The sequence below is a fragment of the Cyprinodon variegatus genome, unplaced genomic scaffold (genome assembly GCF_000732505.1).
Source record: "Cyprinodon variegatus isolate N-32 unplaced genomic scaffold, C_variegatus-1.0 Scaffold886, whole genome shotgun sequence".
NCBI lineage: Eukaryota > Metazoa > Chordata > Actinopteri > Cyprinodontiformes > Cyprinodontidae > Cyprinodon > Cyprinodon variegatus.
In genome coordinates this window covers 315,428-332,330 of record NW_015151339.1, presented here as the reverse complement: position 1 = coordinate 332,330, position 16,903 = coordinate 315,428, and the positions used below count along the sequence as shown (strand labels likewise).

The following is a 16,903-nucleotide window of genomic DNA, read 5'->3' as shown; positions in this document are numbered from 1 at the left end:
GATAAAGAAGAGGAAACTTTCCCATGTTTGACATGTGGTGAAAACTTTCTTAAAAACGAACATTTAATGGATCACATGAGAACCCACACAGGCGAGAACATTAATGAAAGTCTGTCCTGTGGAAAAAGTTTCTCTCAGAAATCAAATCTTGTTACACACACCAGACTTCCTACAGGTGAGAAACCATTTTCCTGTTCTATTTGTAACAAAAGGTTTACTTTAGAAAGTAATTTGACCAAACACACAAGAGATCAGACTTGCGAGAAGCCTTTTGAATGTCTGTCCTGTGGAAAAACCTTTATCTTTAAATCTGGACTTAATGAACACATGAGAATTCACACAGGTGAGAAGCCTTACTCCTGTACTATTTGTAGCAAACAGTTTACTCTAAAGGGTAATTTAACTGAACACATGAGAATTCACACAGGTGAGAAGCCTTTCGAATGTCGTTCCTGTGGAAAAAGCTTTACTCAGAAATCTCATCTTAATACACACCTCAGAACTCACACAGGTGAGAAGCCTTTTTCCTGTATAATTTGTGGCAAAACATTTACCACAAAAAGTCATTTGACTTTTCACATGAAAACTCATTCAGATGAAAGACATTTTTCTTGTTTGTTCTGTGGAAGAAACTTTAATCAGAAATCTCATCTTGATAGACACGTCAGAATTCACACAGGGGAGAAACCTTTTTCCTGTACAATTTGTAGCAAAAGTTTTACTAGAGAGGATAATTTGACTCAACACATGGCGATTCATGTGAGACCAATTTTTCCTCAATGACAAATGAAACTAATAATACTAAAAAGAGAGAGATATTGCTTCACATAAGAAACCACAGGAATGAACAGTAGAGGTGTTTTCCATGTTTTACTTGTGATAAAATGTCCATCTAGAAACTCCTTCACCTCATTACACGAGAAGCTGACTGATTAAAAGCCTTTTTCTAGCTAAGGTGTCATTTTCATTCTTTTTCATTTTGTTCTTTTCACTTCAGACATTTTTTTTTTTACTTGATGCAAATTATTATTTTCTGTGGTGGAAGTTTCCCTTTAATTCAATAATTTCTATATTGATATAGTGAGTAGAAATAACTTAATTTATTATAAAAATATGTATTGTTTCATTTAGGTTACAAATGATCTTTTTCCATGTCTTTTTTTCTGATATTTACATACAACCTAAAGCTGTAATATAAATTGTTTAATGGTATTAAAATGTTCAGATGATGATTTAGGGGATGTGTCTTCCTTTGTTTTCTGTGGTAATTGTTTGGCAAATTTAAATATTTCATATTTAGTTTCAACAGATGAGTTTCTAGCTCTTTGAAAGAAAGTTGGAGTTGGCAGGTGAGACTTTAAAGAAAATGTGAATACCTGATGGACCAATAAAGTCCATGTTGAACCATCAGCGGTTATGATGTGTTTCTTTGTTATGAGGTTAATGCGGAGCCATCAAGTCATCTCTATTTCATGTATTTGTTCTGTCACTGAACCAGGTGAGTCGAATCTGCACAGTATATTAAACTGTGAATTGAAAGATATTAAAGATTTTTCTTTAGGTCACCCAGAGGTCCCTTATCCACCCATTAAGCTCTGAATTGAATCAAAATCGTCTAGCCTACTTTTTCAGTGCTGCTTCATTTGTACGGGTAAAACTGTCATTGTGCTGATCTGGTTTTTAAGATAAAATTATTTTTAATTATGGCCGATGACGTCATTCTCCCAGCAGACGTTAGTGCTGCGCTTGTTTCTTTATATAAACTTATTGCCTAAGATCACATGTCATACTTGTGCTGGTACTTAATATAACAGTGGGAAAGTTTACCTCATTTAGTGGCTGGAATGCTTTTGATCTACTGTTACCCCTGGCAACCCCATGTCATTTCCTTTCAAGGTCTCACTATTTGTGAAACTTAACGTCATGGACTGCTGCTATATCTTTCCTTGTAAAAAAACCAAAAACTTGAATTGTCTTGGGGAGACCATCATTCTTGGGATAAGCCCCAAAAGCTTTGAAAAAATGTCCTCTTTGGTTCATCCAGATGCAGCTCTGATTCGGTGGGACTTCCTGATAAATCTACCCCCTCAGAAAGCACAGATACTGGGCAGTGGGCAGTGACAGATGGGCTCTGTGCTGGAGGTGATTGGGGACGTGCAGTGTTTCTATGACTAAAGTAAAATGGCTTTTTTTTTTTTTTTTAAAGCCACATAAATATGGGGGAGTGTTGGCCTAGTGGTTAGAGCAGTGCACTTGTTCTCTAAGAAGTTTGCAAGTACCCAAGTCTATCCCCAAAGTCTCCACTCTTGGTCCCTGACCCTTAACCCCACACTGCTCCCTGGGTGCCACACAATGGCAGCCCACTGCTCCCCTAGGGAATGCAGAGATGCAATTACAGTTCTATTATTATTACTATAAGTTGTAAAAAAAAACCTCTTGAGAGCATTCTATATTTCTCCCATTGTTAATATTATCTCTGTATTCCATTTTAAGTGAAAAAAGCGTAGCCTTCATCCTGTCTCTGATTGGCTGCCTAGTGAATTCATAGGAAATTGCTGCTGTTTGACTACAGCTCTGCTCTATGTAGTAGCACAAGGTAATGGCGGAGCAATGGGCGCTCTCAACGTGTGGAGTTTACAGTTTGCCGCTTCATCGACCTTCACTGCGCGGTTTGTATAGGGATTCTATGTGAATGCACTACACTCAGTGTTGTCACCACCTTTGGTCTGAACGCGCCATGACAGATCTATATAGATAGATGGATCGATCTAAATTTGAAGATTTTAAACTTCCCATCTGAGTTGGTGTTAATAACTGTCAACCTGTGTAGATCAGACATTTTGTGTGAAACAGCAGGTGCAAATCCGGTGCCATGGCTGGGGAAGAGGTACCAGAAAACCTGCCGCTGATTTCAATAACTTGCCACGGTGATGAAGCGGGTACCAGGCAGCCCCAATGTCTTTTTTTGTATCCTCAAAATGACTTCTGGGGATACAGTTATATTTCCCAGAGAATGCTGATGAAGATTATCAGTCATCCCAGTCATTAAAAAAAAAAAGTACAAACCTCTGGACTTTATTTTCCACGCTTGAAAATTTGGAAAACAAAATTGTTTTTTTTTTTTTCACTTTTTTGGAATTTCTTAGAGTGCTTAATATGGTCAACCGAGATCAAAATGAAACCCTTCAGGCCATGCAGAATTGGGAGGGTAATTAAGATGACAGCTCTCCAGCCTGAAATTTTTACTTTTGTTTTTAAAAAGAAAAATAACTACAAAAATTTCTGCTCTGTTTTTCCAAGGTTTGAGAAACAATAATTAAATTGTAGTAGCCAATGTGCAAACACTTTCTGTGCCTTTTCCAATAAATTCTGGAAAAGGAGTACCGGCGTCTTTTTAAGTGATTTTTTTTCTTTTCTGTAACAACTCGCAATAAGCTCTTAATAAGCTGGCTATTTGTGCAGTGAGTCTTTGCCGTCCTTTCAGCACGTCATATACATAACATGCTATTAGAACATATAGTTTACATCAGCAGTATACTGTCACTTCACATTCTGGGTCTAACAGTTTTTATTAATTGAAAAATGACACCATCAATAGAAAGTAATTATTTATTTACTTATTTACTAAGTATGTAAGTATGATTTGCCAATAATCAGCATTACTTAAACGAAAACTGCAGCCACCACCGTGGGCTGTTGACACTTTTACAGCCGGTCTGGCATCTTGGTAGCATCCTGGCATACTCTGGCATTATCGTGGCATCTTCGTGGCACCCAGGGGCCACTGACTTCATAAGTGTGCCAGCGGATTCATTTGATTTGTTTCATATTGCCACATTTGTTTTTCTTATTACAAGTCAAACCATTCACACAATTAGTTACCTTATAACTTTTTTATAAAATAAAAAAGAGTTTATTAAATAATGGGAATTTATTCATTTATTGAACATAAATATAGAACAGGCATTAAATCACCCCAAAATCAAACCGTTTGCCCGTAAACAGCAATAGAAATGCAGCAGGTGGACTGTTTGCTTAGTAACACCTTGTAGCAGCTGTAGTGGCATCCAGCTGCCACTAGGTGCCAGTGGACCTGCCATTAGTTATGGAGGCTGGACTGCTGGCATTGTGACAGGTTGTGGCAGGTGGTTGGTGGAAGTTCCACAAGCTTTTATCAGAAATAATATAAATAAAAGGATTATTTCGAAGTAGTCATAAAATAACAGGTGTACTGTGCAGCAACAAGCCTGGAAGTTTTTTTTTTTGCCGTTGCATGACAGTTAGAGTGCCAACGGAAGTGTCACTATTAGATCCAGCTGCCACTGGAGGAGCCACTACCAGGTGCTGCTGCCTTGAAGTGATCCCGACCCTGCTGCATTTTTTCTAAGATAGGATTAAAAGCTGCATTCAGGCCATCACCTTCAAAGTCAGCATGAATGTTAAAATCCCCCGCTATAAAGACCTTGTCAGTATTTTATACTAAATAAGATAGGAACTCAGAAAACTGATATAAAAATTGAGAATAAGGACCTGGTGAACAATGTAAAGTTGCAAACAGAAGAGTTTCTGTAGCTTTACAGTTTTCGGGGGTGCGTGCGTATATAGGGTTTAAACATTTAAAGGAATTGTAACTATTAACTGACTTTAGACTAATCAATATGTCAGACTGAAAGATTGTTGCTACTCTTTCTAATCTCCATAAATTTCTGGGCATATGAACACATACTTGGAGGGAGTTACTTAATCCTTGTGTTGGTAAATCAATTTATTGCAGATAAGCAGATAAAGAAATCTACTAACAACATTTTTAAAGAGAGAAATCTTATGTTTTACTAACTACATTTAAATGTTTTAACATTTTTTTTAAACATTTTATTAAAATGGTGAATGGGAAAAGAGCAAAGATCTTCTTGGTGGAAGCTGTGACAGTCTCGTAACTCTTTCCTCCCCTTGTATGGCTCATATTTGTTAATATTTATTGCCCATTTAATCATTAACAACTATTGTTAGGGGGATAGCTTATTGTCTTAGAGCATGTACATAAGAAGCAGACCTGAGGGGTGATTCAATTCAGTTTATTTACATAGTGCCAATTCACAAAACATGTAATTTCAAGGCACTTTCAGAGACAATAAAGATACAGTCATATTGATTAGTTTTCTATCCAGGAAAAACTAGCCTGATGGGTTACATTAAGTTTTATTACAATTTAAACAATATATTTTTTCTTTTATAATAAAATAAAATTGATATGTCTTCAATTGCTTCCAGGTCATATGTCCCACTGACTCTAAATCTGTTTTAAATTGTTCTACTACATTATCCTGATGAGGCACACTAACTTTTATTCAATTTTAAGCCTTTTTATATGTCATTTATATTATTTATATATTTTTTATATTTCTTTAATAGCTTCCAGGTCATGTAACCCAGTGACTCCAAATACATTAACCTGATGGGGCGACTCATTTTTATTCAATTTTAAGTCTTTGTATATTTTAATATTTTTCTTCTACTTGTTCAGGTCATCTGATGTGGGAGGTTTGTGTTTTTGTTGATGAAAAAAAACCCTCTTTTTATTTGGACTATAGTTAAATTAATAATTGAGATCAGGCTGTTTTACAACCATGTCTTGTTGAGATTAATGACATGATGGATTTCCAGGTGGATCTCACACCTTTAGAAAAGATTACATGATTGTTACCACATATGTTAACAGTTTTGAGAACAGCATATCTCAAAGTAATGTTCATGTCAACCATTGAATCAAATTCAGAACAAAAATATTTATCAAATTATGCTCAAATTAACTGAGATCATATCACCTCTCTATTTCCTACCTAATATTTGTATCACTGAAAGCTTTACCCTCCTCTACATCACTGTAGACAAGGATTTAAATGTTGTTACTCATGTTACTTTTCCTTTTTAGGTTTCTTTCAGTTCATCACTACACAAGCCAGAACAGTATTCTTAATGGATCCATACAACTGTCATCAATTCAAATCAATTCAGTTTATTTATATAGCCCCAATTCACATCATGTTATTTCAGGTCGATTTACAAAGGCAATTCAACCAGATCAACCTGTCAAACAGATACAAAGTTTAACCCAGCTCCCATAGCAGAGGATGAAGAGAGCACATCCAGTTAATCACAGTCAGAGAAACAGTACTACACTGAAAAACAGGCCAAACTCCAATATCTATATACAAAGGTGTTGATGGCAGCAGCACAGCTGATATTTCTCTCCAGGATGGTGAGCCAAACAGTAACAGACATGAACAGACCAGATGTCGCTACAATGGAAAAAAGCAGAGAGAGAATAACATTAGAGATTGAACTAACAAATTCTACAGAATGGGAATATAGGAATAGAGAAAGAATGAAGCAGAATGATTAAAAGGGATCTCTATGTCCTCTAGCAGTCTAAGCCTATAGCAGCATAATTATAGAGATAGCTCAGGATAACCTGAGCCACATGTGAGAAGGAGGATTTTAAATTCTATTCTGGATTTAACAGGAAGTCAATAAAGAGAAGCCAGGATAGGAGAGATATGATCTCTCTTTTTTAATTTTCATCTGGCTGCAGCATTTTGGAACAGCTGAAGGCGTTTAACCACAGTTTGTGGAGATTTTATGTTCAGACGATCCCTAATAACCTATTTTATTTTATAGAACTCTGATGCATTTTTTGTTCCTCTCTACAGAACACCTTCAGAAAATTGATGACTCAGAAAAGTTTTTTTTTACACATGTGTAATGATCTTTTATTAGCAAACTCTCTGACAGAGTAAAGATGGCAGCAAGACAGAAAATATAAAATGTATTTTTCTTCTGCAATGAAATCAAGTATCCTCCTCTCCAGTGATATGCCTGAGTTCTTCTGTGAAGGGGAACCCAGACAAGAGTTCCAAGATGAGCAAAAACTTGCCTCTGTTAACATCTCCAGGATGGGTAACTGCATTTCCATATAAGGGACTGAAGGTGATCACCTCATCGTTCAGGAATTGCAGGTCACCCTGCCTCTAGTGCTGTCTAAACATCAACATTGTGATCTTTTTTAAAACTTACTCACTTCCTTTATGGTTCAAACTATTTTTACAGGAAGAAAACAAAAAACACAAACAACATAGCCCTGTTGCCCTGCTGATTGCTATATTTTTAGCAAAAAATTAGGAAGCTTTTCCAGATGGCTTATCCTTTAGACCTATTTTTCTTTATTTCACCATAATACTTCTTTTTATTACTCAGCCTCTGACACATTGAGCTGGGGTATGTCTCTTCCAGGCAGAGGTGTACAGGAAGCGCTGCTGAGGCTAGGGTGTCTCATCACTCCCTTATTTGCCAGACAGTCACTGTGGTGTTGGATGTAAACACTTTACTTTGCTTAATAATTCTTTGTGGATTTAGGCCAGATTGCTTTTATGTGAGGTGCCCTTTATCCATCAATAGAAAGTCTTTCTTCTGTGCTTGTCTTTCCAGATCACCTACAGGATTATGTTGAAAAAGAGGAGGTTTTCTCGGACCAGCAGCTCTGTGGACAGGAGGGTTTTTCCAGTTTGGACCAAGAGGAACCAGAACCTTGGCAGATGAAAGAAGAGCAGCAAAAGACAGAACATCCCTGGACAAAAGAGGAAACCATGGAGCTCCCCATAAGTGAGCAGGAAGAGCAGCTTGTTCTGACGCAGGAAACCGAAGATACAGGAGAGGAACTTTTTCCATGTTTGACATGTGGAGAAAAGTTTCTAAAAAAAGAACATTTAATGATTCACAAGAGAACTCACACAGGTCAGAAGATTTATGAATGTCTGTCCTGTGAAAAGAGCTTCTCTAATAAATGTAATCTTAAAAATCATATGCGAACTCACACAGGTGAGAAGCCATTTTGTTGCACAATTTGTGGCAAAAGTTTTACTGTAAAAAGTAGTATGACTGAACACATGAGAATTCACACTGGTGAGAAGCCTTTTGAATGTCTGTCCTGTGGGAAACGTTTCACTAAGAAATCTAATCTTCATATACACATCCGAACTCACAAAGGCGAGAAGCCATTTTCTTGTACGATTTGTGGCAAAAGTTTTACTTTGAAAAGCAGTTTGACTACTCACATAAGAATTCACACAGGTGAGAAACCTTTTACATGTCTGTCATGTGGAAAAGGCTTCACCTTAAAACATGCTCTTAAAAAACACATTAGGATTCACACAGGTGAGAAGCCTTTTTACTGTATTATATGTAACAAGAATTTTATTGAAAAGCGTAGTTTGGCTTCTCACATGAGACTTCACACAGGTGAGAAGCCTTTTGAATGTATGTCCTGTGGAAAAAGCTTCATTCAGAAATCTTATCTTGACAGGCACACCCAACTTCACAAAGGTGAAAAGCCATTTTTGTGTACAATTTGTGGCAAAAGATTTACTGTAAAAAATAGTGTGACTGAACACATAAAAACCCACACAGGTGAGAAGCCTTTCAAATGTCTGTCCTGTGGAAAAAGCTTCACTCAAAAGTATCATCTTTATATACACATCCGAACTCACACAGGTGAGAAGCCATTTTCTTGTACGATTTGTGGGAAAAGTTTTGTGGTAAAAAGTCGTTTGACTAGACACATAAGAACCCACACTAGCGAGAAGCCTTTTACAAGTCCTGTTGAAAAGGCTTGACTTTAAAATTTGCTCTCAAAAAAACACATCAAAGGGGAGAAGCCATTCTCCTGTAATACTTGTGGCAAAAATGTTACTAAAAAATTTTGTTTGACTGAACACATGAACACAACTAATTATCTTAAAATTGAAGATTTATTATTCCACATATGTAACAGCAGTTAAAAGCCACAGGAATATACATGAGAGGCCTTTTCCTTGTTTGACCTGCGATATGTAATCTTTGTTTCCATTCAACTTACATGTGAATTTTAAGCAAACTTACAAAGTTAGAAAAAAAGGCAATGCCAATAAGCTGTTTCTATTTGGTTTGAAACAAATTAAACAACCACCATAAAGACTACTGTCCGTGTTATGCAACCACCAACACGAAATAGCAGTGTTGCTTCTAGCCATGTTTACACACATATAAGGAACATCCAGCTGATCAGTAATTTGAGGTCCAAGTTTGCTCTGTCAGAGTTGATTTAAAAAACTGTTTCCATGTCCTGTTTTGCACATTAACCCCTTTATAAAAATCCTAAACCAACTTAAGCGAGTGTAAAAAAAAAAATGTCGGTGAATTTAAGGGAATGTATTTGAACTTTGCCTTTTCCACCAAGTCTTCAAATGCGCTGTTGTGCAATCTTACCAACAGATTAGGAAGATATTGAGAACTAAACTGGAAGTTATAATTAATATATTTTCAGTCAACGCTAAACCAAATAATAATTGTTAGTTAAATTATTATAACTGGAATCTGCTTACTCACCAAGGTGCGTTAGTCTTCTTACCTTTAAGATTGGATACCTGGCAGGTGTTAACATCCAGTTATTGCCAACCAGGGAAAATTATCCCTTTTTCTTCAGGTGTTAACCAAAAGGGCGGATCTGGCTCTCAGAGATAAATCGGTCATTAAGAATGCACTGAAAATTCAGACATGATGTCTGTCTCACCCTTTCAGACACAAGTTTCGGACAAAGAGGACAGTGCAAGGTGTACAGTATTTTTAAGGGTGTAATGGTGTCAGTAGGGTGGGCTTGCTTATGTCATAGAGGACATTTGATCCATAGCAATGCTATAAAGACCAGAAATGGAATCCCAGAATTCAACGCGGAGCAATGAGAGACATTTAGGCCCCGTCCGCATGAAGCCGAACCCTGGCCTAAACGCACAAATTTTTCACCAAACCAGCCTCTCATCCATACGAAGCCGGCGTTTCGGGGGTCTGTAAACGATCTTTTTTTTTATTCAGCCTTCAGAGTGGGAAGATTTTGAAACGGCATTTTTGCGTTTCCATCTTTAAGCTCTAACCGCATTTTTTTTCTTACACGCATGCGTCATAGCGTCGCCGCCAAACACGCATGTGCGACACAGTATCACAACAACAATGGCGCCGTACTGTGTTGAATGGTTGCTGCTCATGCTACTCACCCTGCTGTCGGGCTTACAACAGAATCTTCTTCTTCTGGAATATCTCCAGGAAGAACAGAGCAATATGTCAATATCGATGACATAGTTCAGCACCTGAATTTGACTGACCCACGAAAATGGACCCGCAGGGCAACCATGTATAAATATTAGTGCGCATGCCCAACATTTCGTCGCCTATTTTTGCTTTGGCACCACAGCGCCACTTACAGGCCTTGCATACATTTTGCAGCGTTTTCATGCATTCGTGTGGACGATCACATTTATTTTACGTCTCCGTTTTTACGACAAACGTTCTGGAAAATATTAGCGTTTCGTGTTCGTTTTGACTTCGTGTGGACGGGGCCTTAAACAGTTTACTGGAATCTGAGAATATCATCACTGTCAACACTTGTGACTGGTCTGAGAGGTGGTTATATGGTAAGGTGAGCAGGTAAATCTGATGATAAAACCAGCAGCAGTGCCAGGAATCATGACAAATGCATTAAAAAAAGTTGATAGAAACTCAACTAATATGCATCTAGAAACTCCTTCACCCCACAAGTTAAAGGTCTTTTCTTCCTAAGTTTTCAAGAAAGCCTTTTATTGACAACATAAACTATCGCTACTCTATATAAATGTTTGTTTTATTGCATTATTTTCTGTGGTGGATGTTTCCCATTAAAATAATTTTATACTAGATTGATGTTCTGAGAAGAAATAAAAAAATATTTGATTTCATATAAGTTACAAATCCTCTTTTTCCATGTTTTCTATGATATTTTCAGACAACCTAAAGCTGTAATAAAAATGTTTAATATTATTAAAATGTTCAGATGGTGATTAAGGAACTATTCTGCAGTTTTTCTTTGTTGTCATTGCTTGGTGACTTTAATTATTTCATATTTAGTTTAAACAGATGAGTTTCTACATGTTAGTTCTTAGAGGAAAAGTTGAAGCTGGCAGGTGTGACTTTAATAACAATCAGAATACAGGAAGGGCCAATAAAACCCATGTTGAACCATCACTGTGTTCCTTTGGAGGTTGGAGTTTCTCAAATCCAAGCCAGGAACTCAATTTTAAAGTCCCCTGATCTAAGAATTACAGAAGCCCTGAAAGGCAAGAGAAAAAAAATCTGGAAAAGAAAATTTTTCAGGCTTTTTTTTTTATATATATTTTTGTTTCTCTCTGCCCTGAAAGGTGAGTAAAGAATGTTATGAGCAATAGAGAATTACTTTTGGGTATGAGCCAGAATATTTGTAGGACACCATAAGTGCTCTTAGGATCAAGACTGTATTTCCCAGATAATCTTAGACTTGCTGTCAGTCAATGCTTATCATAACTTGTTTGTCTAAATAAATTTAGTCTAAGATAGTATTAAAGGCTGCATTTAAGCTTCACCTCCAATGTCAACATGGATGTTAAAATCCCCTACTATGATGCCATTGTCAGTATTTAAGATTAAATCAGATAAGAAGTCTGAAAACTGATCTAAAAATTGAGAGAAAGGACCTGGTGGATGAAGCAAACATACAAACAGAACAGGTTCTTCTGCTCTATGAATGGGTGGGGGAAACTAAGGGTTAAATGAATTGGGTTAAATGAAAGGAATTGTAACTAATTTTAGACAAATCAATAAGTCAGACTGACACACTGTTACTACACTTGCTCTCAAAGTTTCTGGGTAAATGAAACCTTAAATAGGTGGAGGGAGTTGTGTCATTTATGCTAACAAATCCTCTTGTTGCAGTCAGGTTTCTGTGAGAAAAGATACATTTATCAAGGCATTTACTAATAAAATTTTAAAGAGAAAAATCTTATGTTAAACAAAAAAATAATAATAATTTGTAGATAATCTACCACGTGAAGCAGCAGAGGGTCAGCCTTCTTTGCTGCAACTGAATTTCATGGTGCTACCTTCACCATGTTGTCATTAAACTGGGGTGGATGGATATAAATAGTGGTTTGATGAATGAAGGTTTGTAGTCCTTTCAGATGTTGCACTATGAAGTTGTAGATGTTACAGCTGCAGGTGCTTTTTATCTAATGGCTCGGTGTTTGTATCATCAGGGCCTGAAACAATCCACAGTACACAGAACCTTGAGATGACAGGCAGCATCAGGGCTCTGTTTTCTCCACTATTTCATCGCCTTTATTAACTTTGGGAGAAATGATCATTGCTGTCATCAAACTGTCCAACCTGAAGACTTACTTTACAATAAAAAATGTTATAGTTTGTGAATCGTTTCTGAGCTTAAAAATGAACTAACTTCATCTTATATTTGTTCAATAGAATCCAGATGATCGTGGGTGGAGCTTAATTTGATTTTGTTTCTAGGTCCTTTGAAATCTGTGACATTATAGCTCCAATTATTACACTTCTAGTTCCTTTGTGGAGAAGCTCTTTGCTTAAATGTATCTCAGGAATTGGTTGGGAACTGAACTTTAAAGAAAAAAGACCAGTTCATTCAGTCATTCCTCAAAGAATTTTTCTTTTGGAAAAGAAACCACTAAATCTTTGAACAATGGAGCGTGTCACCAGATGTTCACCTGTGGAAGGAAAAAATGTTGATAAAAACACTTGGCTCTTTTCAGGATGCCAAAATAGAAGTTCCGTACTGTCTTAGCCTCCAAAGACAAGAATATCTTAGCACTTCAAAAAGAAAACGCCACTTTATCAGAACAAATGCTGAGGCTTGCTGCTGAGTGTCATGAAATGAAGGCAACTGGTTTACGCAGCACCGGTCCAAGATCAGGACGACCAGGAGAAGAAGGGACTTAAGTGAAGAAGTTCAGTAACTGACACAGATTATTAAGAAGCAGCAAAGTGATCATGAAGCTGCAGCTCTGGTTGGTGAGAGGAAAAACAAAGACAAAAGCCATCGAGATGCCATCAGAAAAGCCAACCAGATGATTTATTAGTGTTGCGCTGATGCCATTTTATGGCCCCAATACCCAAACCTGGCTGTTCAGTATTGGCTGATACTGATACCATACCGATACCATCTGTTTGAAATTGATGTGTGTGTGTAGGCAATATGAAGAACTGCATACTACTTGGATGTAAAATAATTGCCAAGATGGTTTTGTCAAGCTGCTGCCTACCTTTGTGAAGCAGGAAAAAGACTAATACAAAGTGAATCCAGTAGAACTTTTTATTGCCTACCTGGAATGGGTGACAATTGTTGAATAAAGTTTTGGCTCTCAAAATTGTATCGGCACCCTATTTGTCTGTAATCGCTGACACCGATACCACCATTCTAGTGCGGTATTGGGCCCCCTGTCTGATACTGGTATTTGTATCGGTGCAACACTAGTATTTATGCTTGTGAGGAACAACATAACAAAGAAAATGGAGATCGGTTTAGCCAATTAGATGGAGGAAACATCTAAAGTATGTTTTGCTGCTCTGCAAAAAATGGAGAGAGATTTGGAGGAACAACAAAAGCAGGAAAGATGGTTTAGAGACGCAGACGGTTCTGCTAGAAGAGGAGGTGGCTGTTCTGTACAATGAGCTGATTGTGATGAACAAGGACCGTCGAGCTGCCATGAAAAGGGCTGAACAGCTGAAAGAAAACCCGACTAAAGAGAGAAACAGAGCAAAAAAGGCTGAGGAGAGCTTGTCTAAGCTAGAGCAGGAAACCTGTGAAATAAAGGCTACTTTGGTCAAACTGTAGCATAAGACATGGAGAACCAAAGACTACTCTGGAGCCAAAAGAATGCCAGGCTGCTGACAGAGCAGCAGGAATCTGTCAAAAAAGAGCCCACAAAGGGCCTGGAAGACATAAAGAAAGGAGAAGAAAACATCAACAGAGAGTCTGATGGAAAAATGGAGGTTCTGCAGCAGAAGATGGAGAAAGAGCAACAGAGAAAAGCCAAATAAAAAAGCCACTCTGCAGAATCTGTTATTTCAATCTCTAACGTTATGCTCTTTCCACTTTTTCTCAGAGCAGCTTCATCTGGTCTATTTCTGTTTGGCTGTGACTCCATCCTGGAGAGGAATATCAGCTGTGCTGCTGCCATCAACACCTTTGTTTATAGATGTTGGAGATTGGCCTGTTTTTTCATTGCAGTCCTATTTCTCTGACTGTGACTGGCTGGATGTGCTCTCTTTATCCTCTGACATGTGTTGTGAATTAGCACTATATAAATAAACTGAATTGAATTGAAATCTAAAATGAATAGAATGCAATATGTAAGAGAGATTATTGTTTTTGTTCTTTTCTTCTGGGGTTGAAGTGTTTAACAGGAGTGATGTGAGAGTGTGGCTGTGGAGGTGGGTTCATAGGGGGGATCATACTAACCTGGGTTAATGCTTTTAGATTTCTTTAGTCCTTAGAATTAAAAAGAAAAAGAAATTAAAAGTATAATGCAGTTTTATTATTTAAAAGGCAGTAGTCTAAATATTACAATATAATCTGTCTCAATGAAGCAACAAAAGCTGCTGTGCTAAAAACCACTTAGAAGGATGCTTCATGTTTCTACAAATTGCAACCTCTTTTTAACATAGAAGATATTTCTGAATAATTCTGATTCTACAATTTAACTAAATAATATTGATACATTAATAATAAAATAGAGATTGATCTGTAAATAAAACAGTTTAAACACCTTTGTTGATATGAATATAAAATATAAACAGAACTAAAATTAATGTACATTTATAATTATTGCATACAGTGACCAGTATAGAAATAAAAAAATCACACGATAAAAACCTTATTGGTTTAACACCGAGGAACCAACACTCTTGTTAAAAGCAGAAATAATGAATTTATCAGTCAAATAATTCCACACAATCCAATAGTTTTTCTGAGGTCTGATTAAACTGAAGCTTCACAGTAGATCCGTGATCTAGAACATGAGGTCCATTGTTTTCCCAAATTTCTCTACATTCAGAGGAAACCTATTCTACCATTAAACTAAAAAATATTGATGAGTTAATAATAAACTAGAAATTTATCCAAAAATAACACAGTTTAAACTCCTTTGTTGAAAAAAAATGTATAAAAAACGAATCTAAAATTAAAGTACGTTTATAATATTTGCATACAGTGACCTGTAAAGAAAAAAAAAATCAAACGATAAAAACCTTATTGGTTTATCACTAAAAACCTAGGAACCAACACTCTTGTTAAAAACAGAAATAATGAATTAATCAGTCAAATAAATCCACACAACCCAAAAGTTTTTCTGAGGTCTGAATAACATGAAGCTCCACAGTACAGATCTGTGATCTAGAACATGAGGTCCATAGTTTTCCTAAATGTCTCTACATTCAGAGGAAACCTAAAATTAGAACCTGAAATATGGAGTTAAAAAGTAAACCAGCAAAGCAAACTCTGAGAAATATTAAACCACTGAGATTAAATTACTGATCTAAAACCTCAGGATTGTAGAGGTTTAGGAATGGCTCAACGTTAAACAGTTGTATTTCTTCATAGGTTAAGTAAAAGGAGGAGAAAAGCTCCTCTTTTCCAGATTATATGGTGGATCACACTGAAAACTGTTTTCAGATCAGTGTTTGTTGAACATCTAGCTGTAAACTGGTTAAACTGGTTTAAACAAAGTCTCTGGCTCAGTCCCATTATCTCCAATTGTTGCTCCTACCTCTTATTCCTAGCTTCCATCCCTTCACCTTTCATGGGGTCAACAGTACGAACACTATCCAGGGTGTAGTGATTAGTGTTACAGACGTCATTATGGGGCAGACACAGACATAAATGATGCTGGTCAAACTGATACAGTAGCAGCATCCAAGCTCTACAGAGCTCTGAAAATGAGCTTATTCTGGAGTCAGATGTGTTGAATCAATGATGCATCTAAATGTTTTAGGACAGCAGCCCTGGAGGACTGGAGTCAGAGAGCACTGATCTGGTGGAGGTCAGTTCCTGCTTGGTTCCTCATGATTCAATCAACTCTTCCCAACAGAAACACGTCACCCATATAAAGATTCCTTTAAATCAAACAAAAGTGATTTGACTAAAACCTCTTTCGATAAATGTCAGAGGATGTCAAGCTTTCATTCTTTAACTCTTGAACTTATTGAATGTTAGCTCCAATCTGTGCTCTCCTCTCTACCTATTAGGAATACCTACTTCCTGAGCCTTTGACTCCACCAATCACATTCCTTTGTTCTGCAGAGACCTCTACAGAAGGAGTTTGTGGTTAAAGCTTGTATCTCCATCTCTGCAGAATGACTCTAACTTCTTCATACAAACTTGTAGTTCTAGTTTGAATATGAGCTTCTATTTCTGTCGAATATTCAAATAAATGTTGATTCTAGGCAATCATTTTCTATGTTTTATAAGGTTGCAGTTGTTCTTTGTCACAGTAGATGGTGCAGCTCCAGATGCTGGCCTGTAAGTACCTGCAGCAGGTGGAGCAGCTGGACGCTGACTCTTTCCTCATGGACCTCCAACAGAACCTAAGAGGTGGATGGAGAACATTGTGATGGATTCAAACCAACAAACTTCAGATAATCAGCTAGTGTTTTTTCGGGCTTAGCTATTTGCACTGACCATGTGACAACTGAATGCTTCTCTTCCAAATCCTTGTCTTCTCCAGGAAGGGTCCAAACTAGGGTGACCATATTTTCATTTGGGAAAACCAGGACACCTTGGAGGGGGGTATTTGCTCCGTGATCAGAGGAAATGTTACTTGGCGCAGAACAGTTGTGAAAATTTGAAGTTCAGTTTAATATAATAATACAACTCTGTGAATAGTTCTGTCTGAAATTAATGAAAATAGTTGTTTTAATGGTTATTGAGTCAGATATTTGGCGGTAATGTTTGGTGAAAAAAAAAATCTAAAACTGATACTGTGTAAATGTGTTTGGCTGCAAT

General features: G+C 37.1%; 1 protein-coding gene across 1 annotated transcript; it reads left to right on the top strand.

Moving 5' to 3' along the window:
- Nucleotides 1-6: 6 nt before the first annotated feature.
- LOC107099588 (gastrula zinc finger protein XlCGF52.1-like) lies at nt 7-9,923 on the top strand. The gene is made up of 2 exons (XM_015397780.1): nt 7-175; nt 7,486-9,923. Exons 1-2 carry the CDS (start codon nt 67-69, stop codon nt 8,667-8,669), a joined length of 1,293 nt encoding a protein of 430 aa, XP_015253266.1. The 5' UTR covers nt 7-66; the 3' UTR covers nt 8,670-9,923.
- Nucleotides 9,924-16,903: the final 6,980 nt, after the last annotated feature.

Coding starts and splice junctions, on each gene's coding strand:
- LOC107099588 (XM_015397780.1), top strand. CDS start 67: ATGGATCACATGAGAACCCACACAGGCGAGAACATTAATGAAAGTCTG. Junction 176..7,485: donor ACACACCAGACTTCCTACAG/GTGAGAAACCAT, acceptor TTGTCTTTCCAG/ATCACCTACAGGATTATGTT.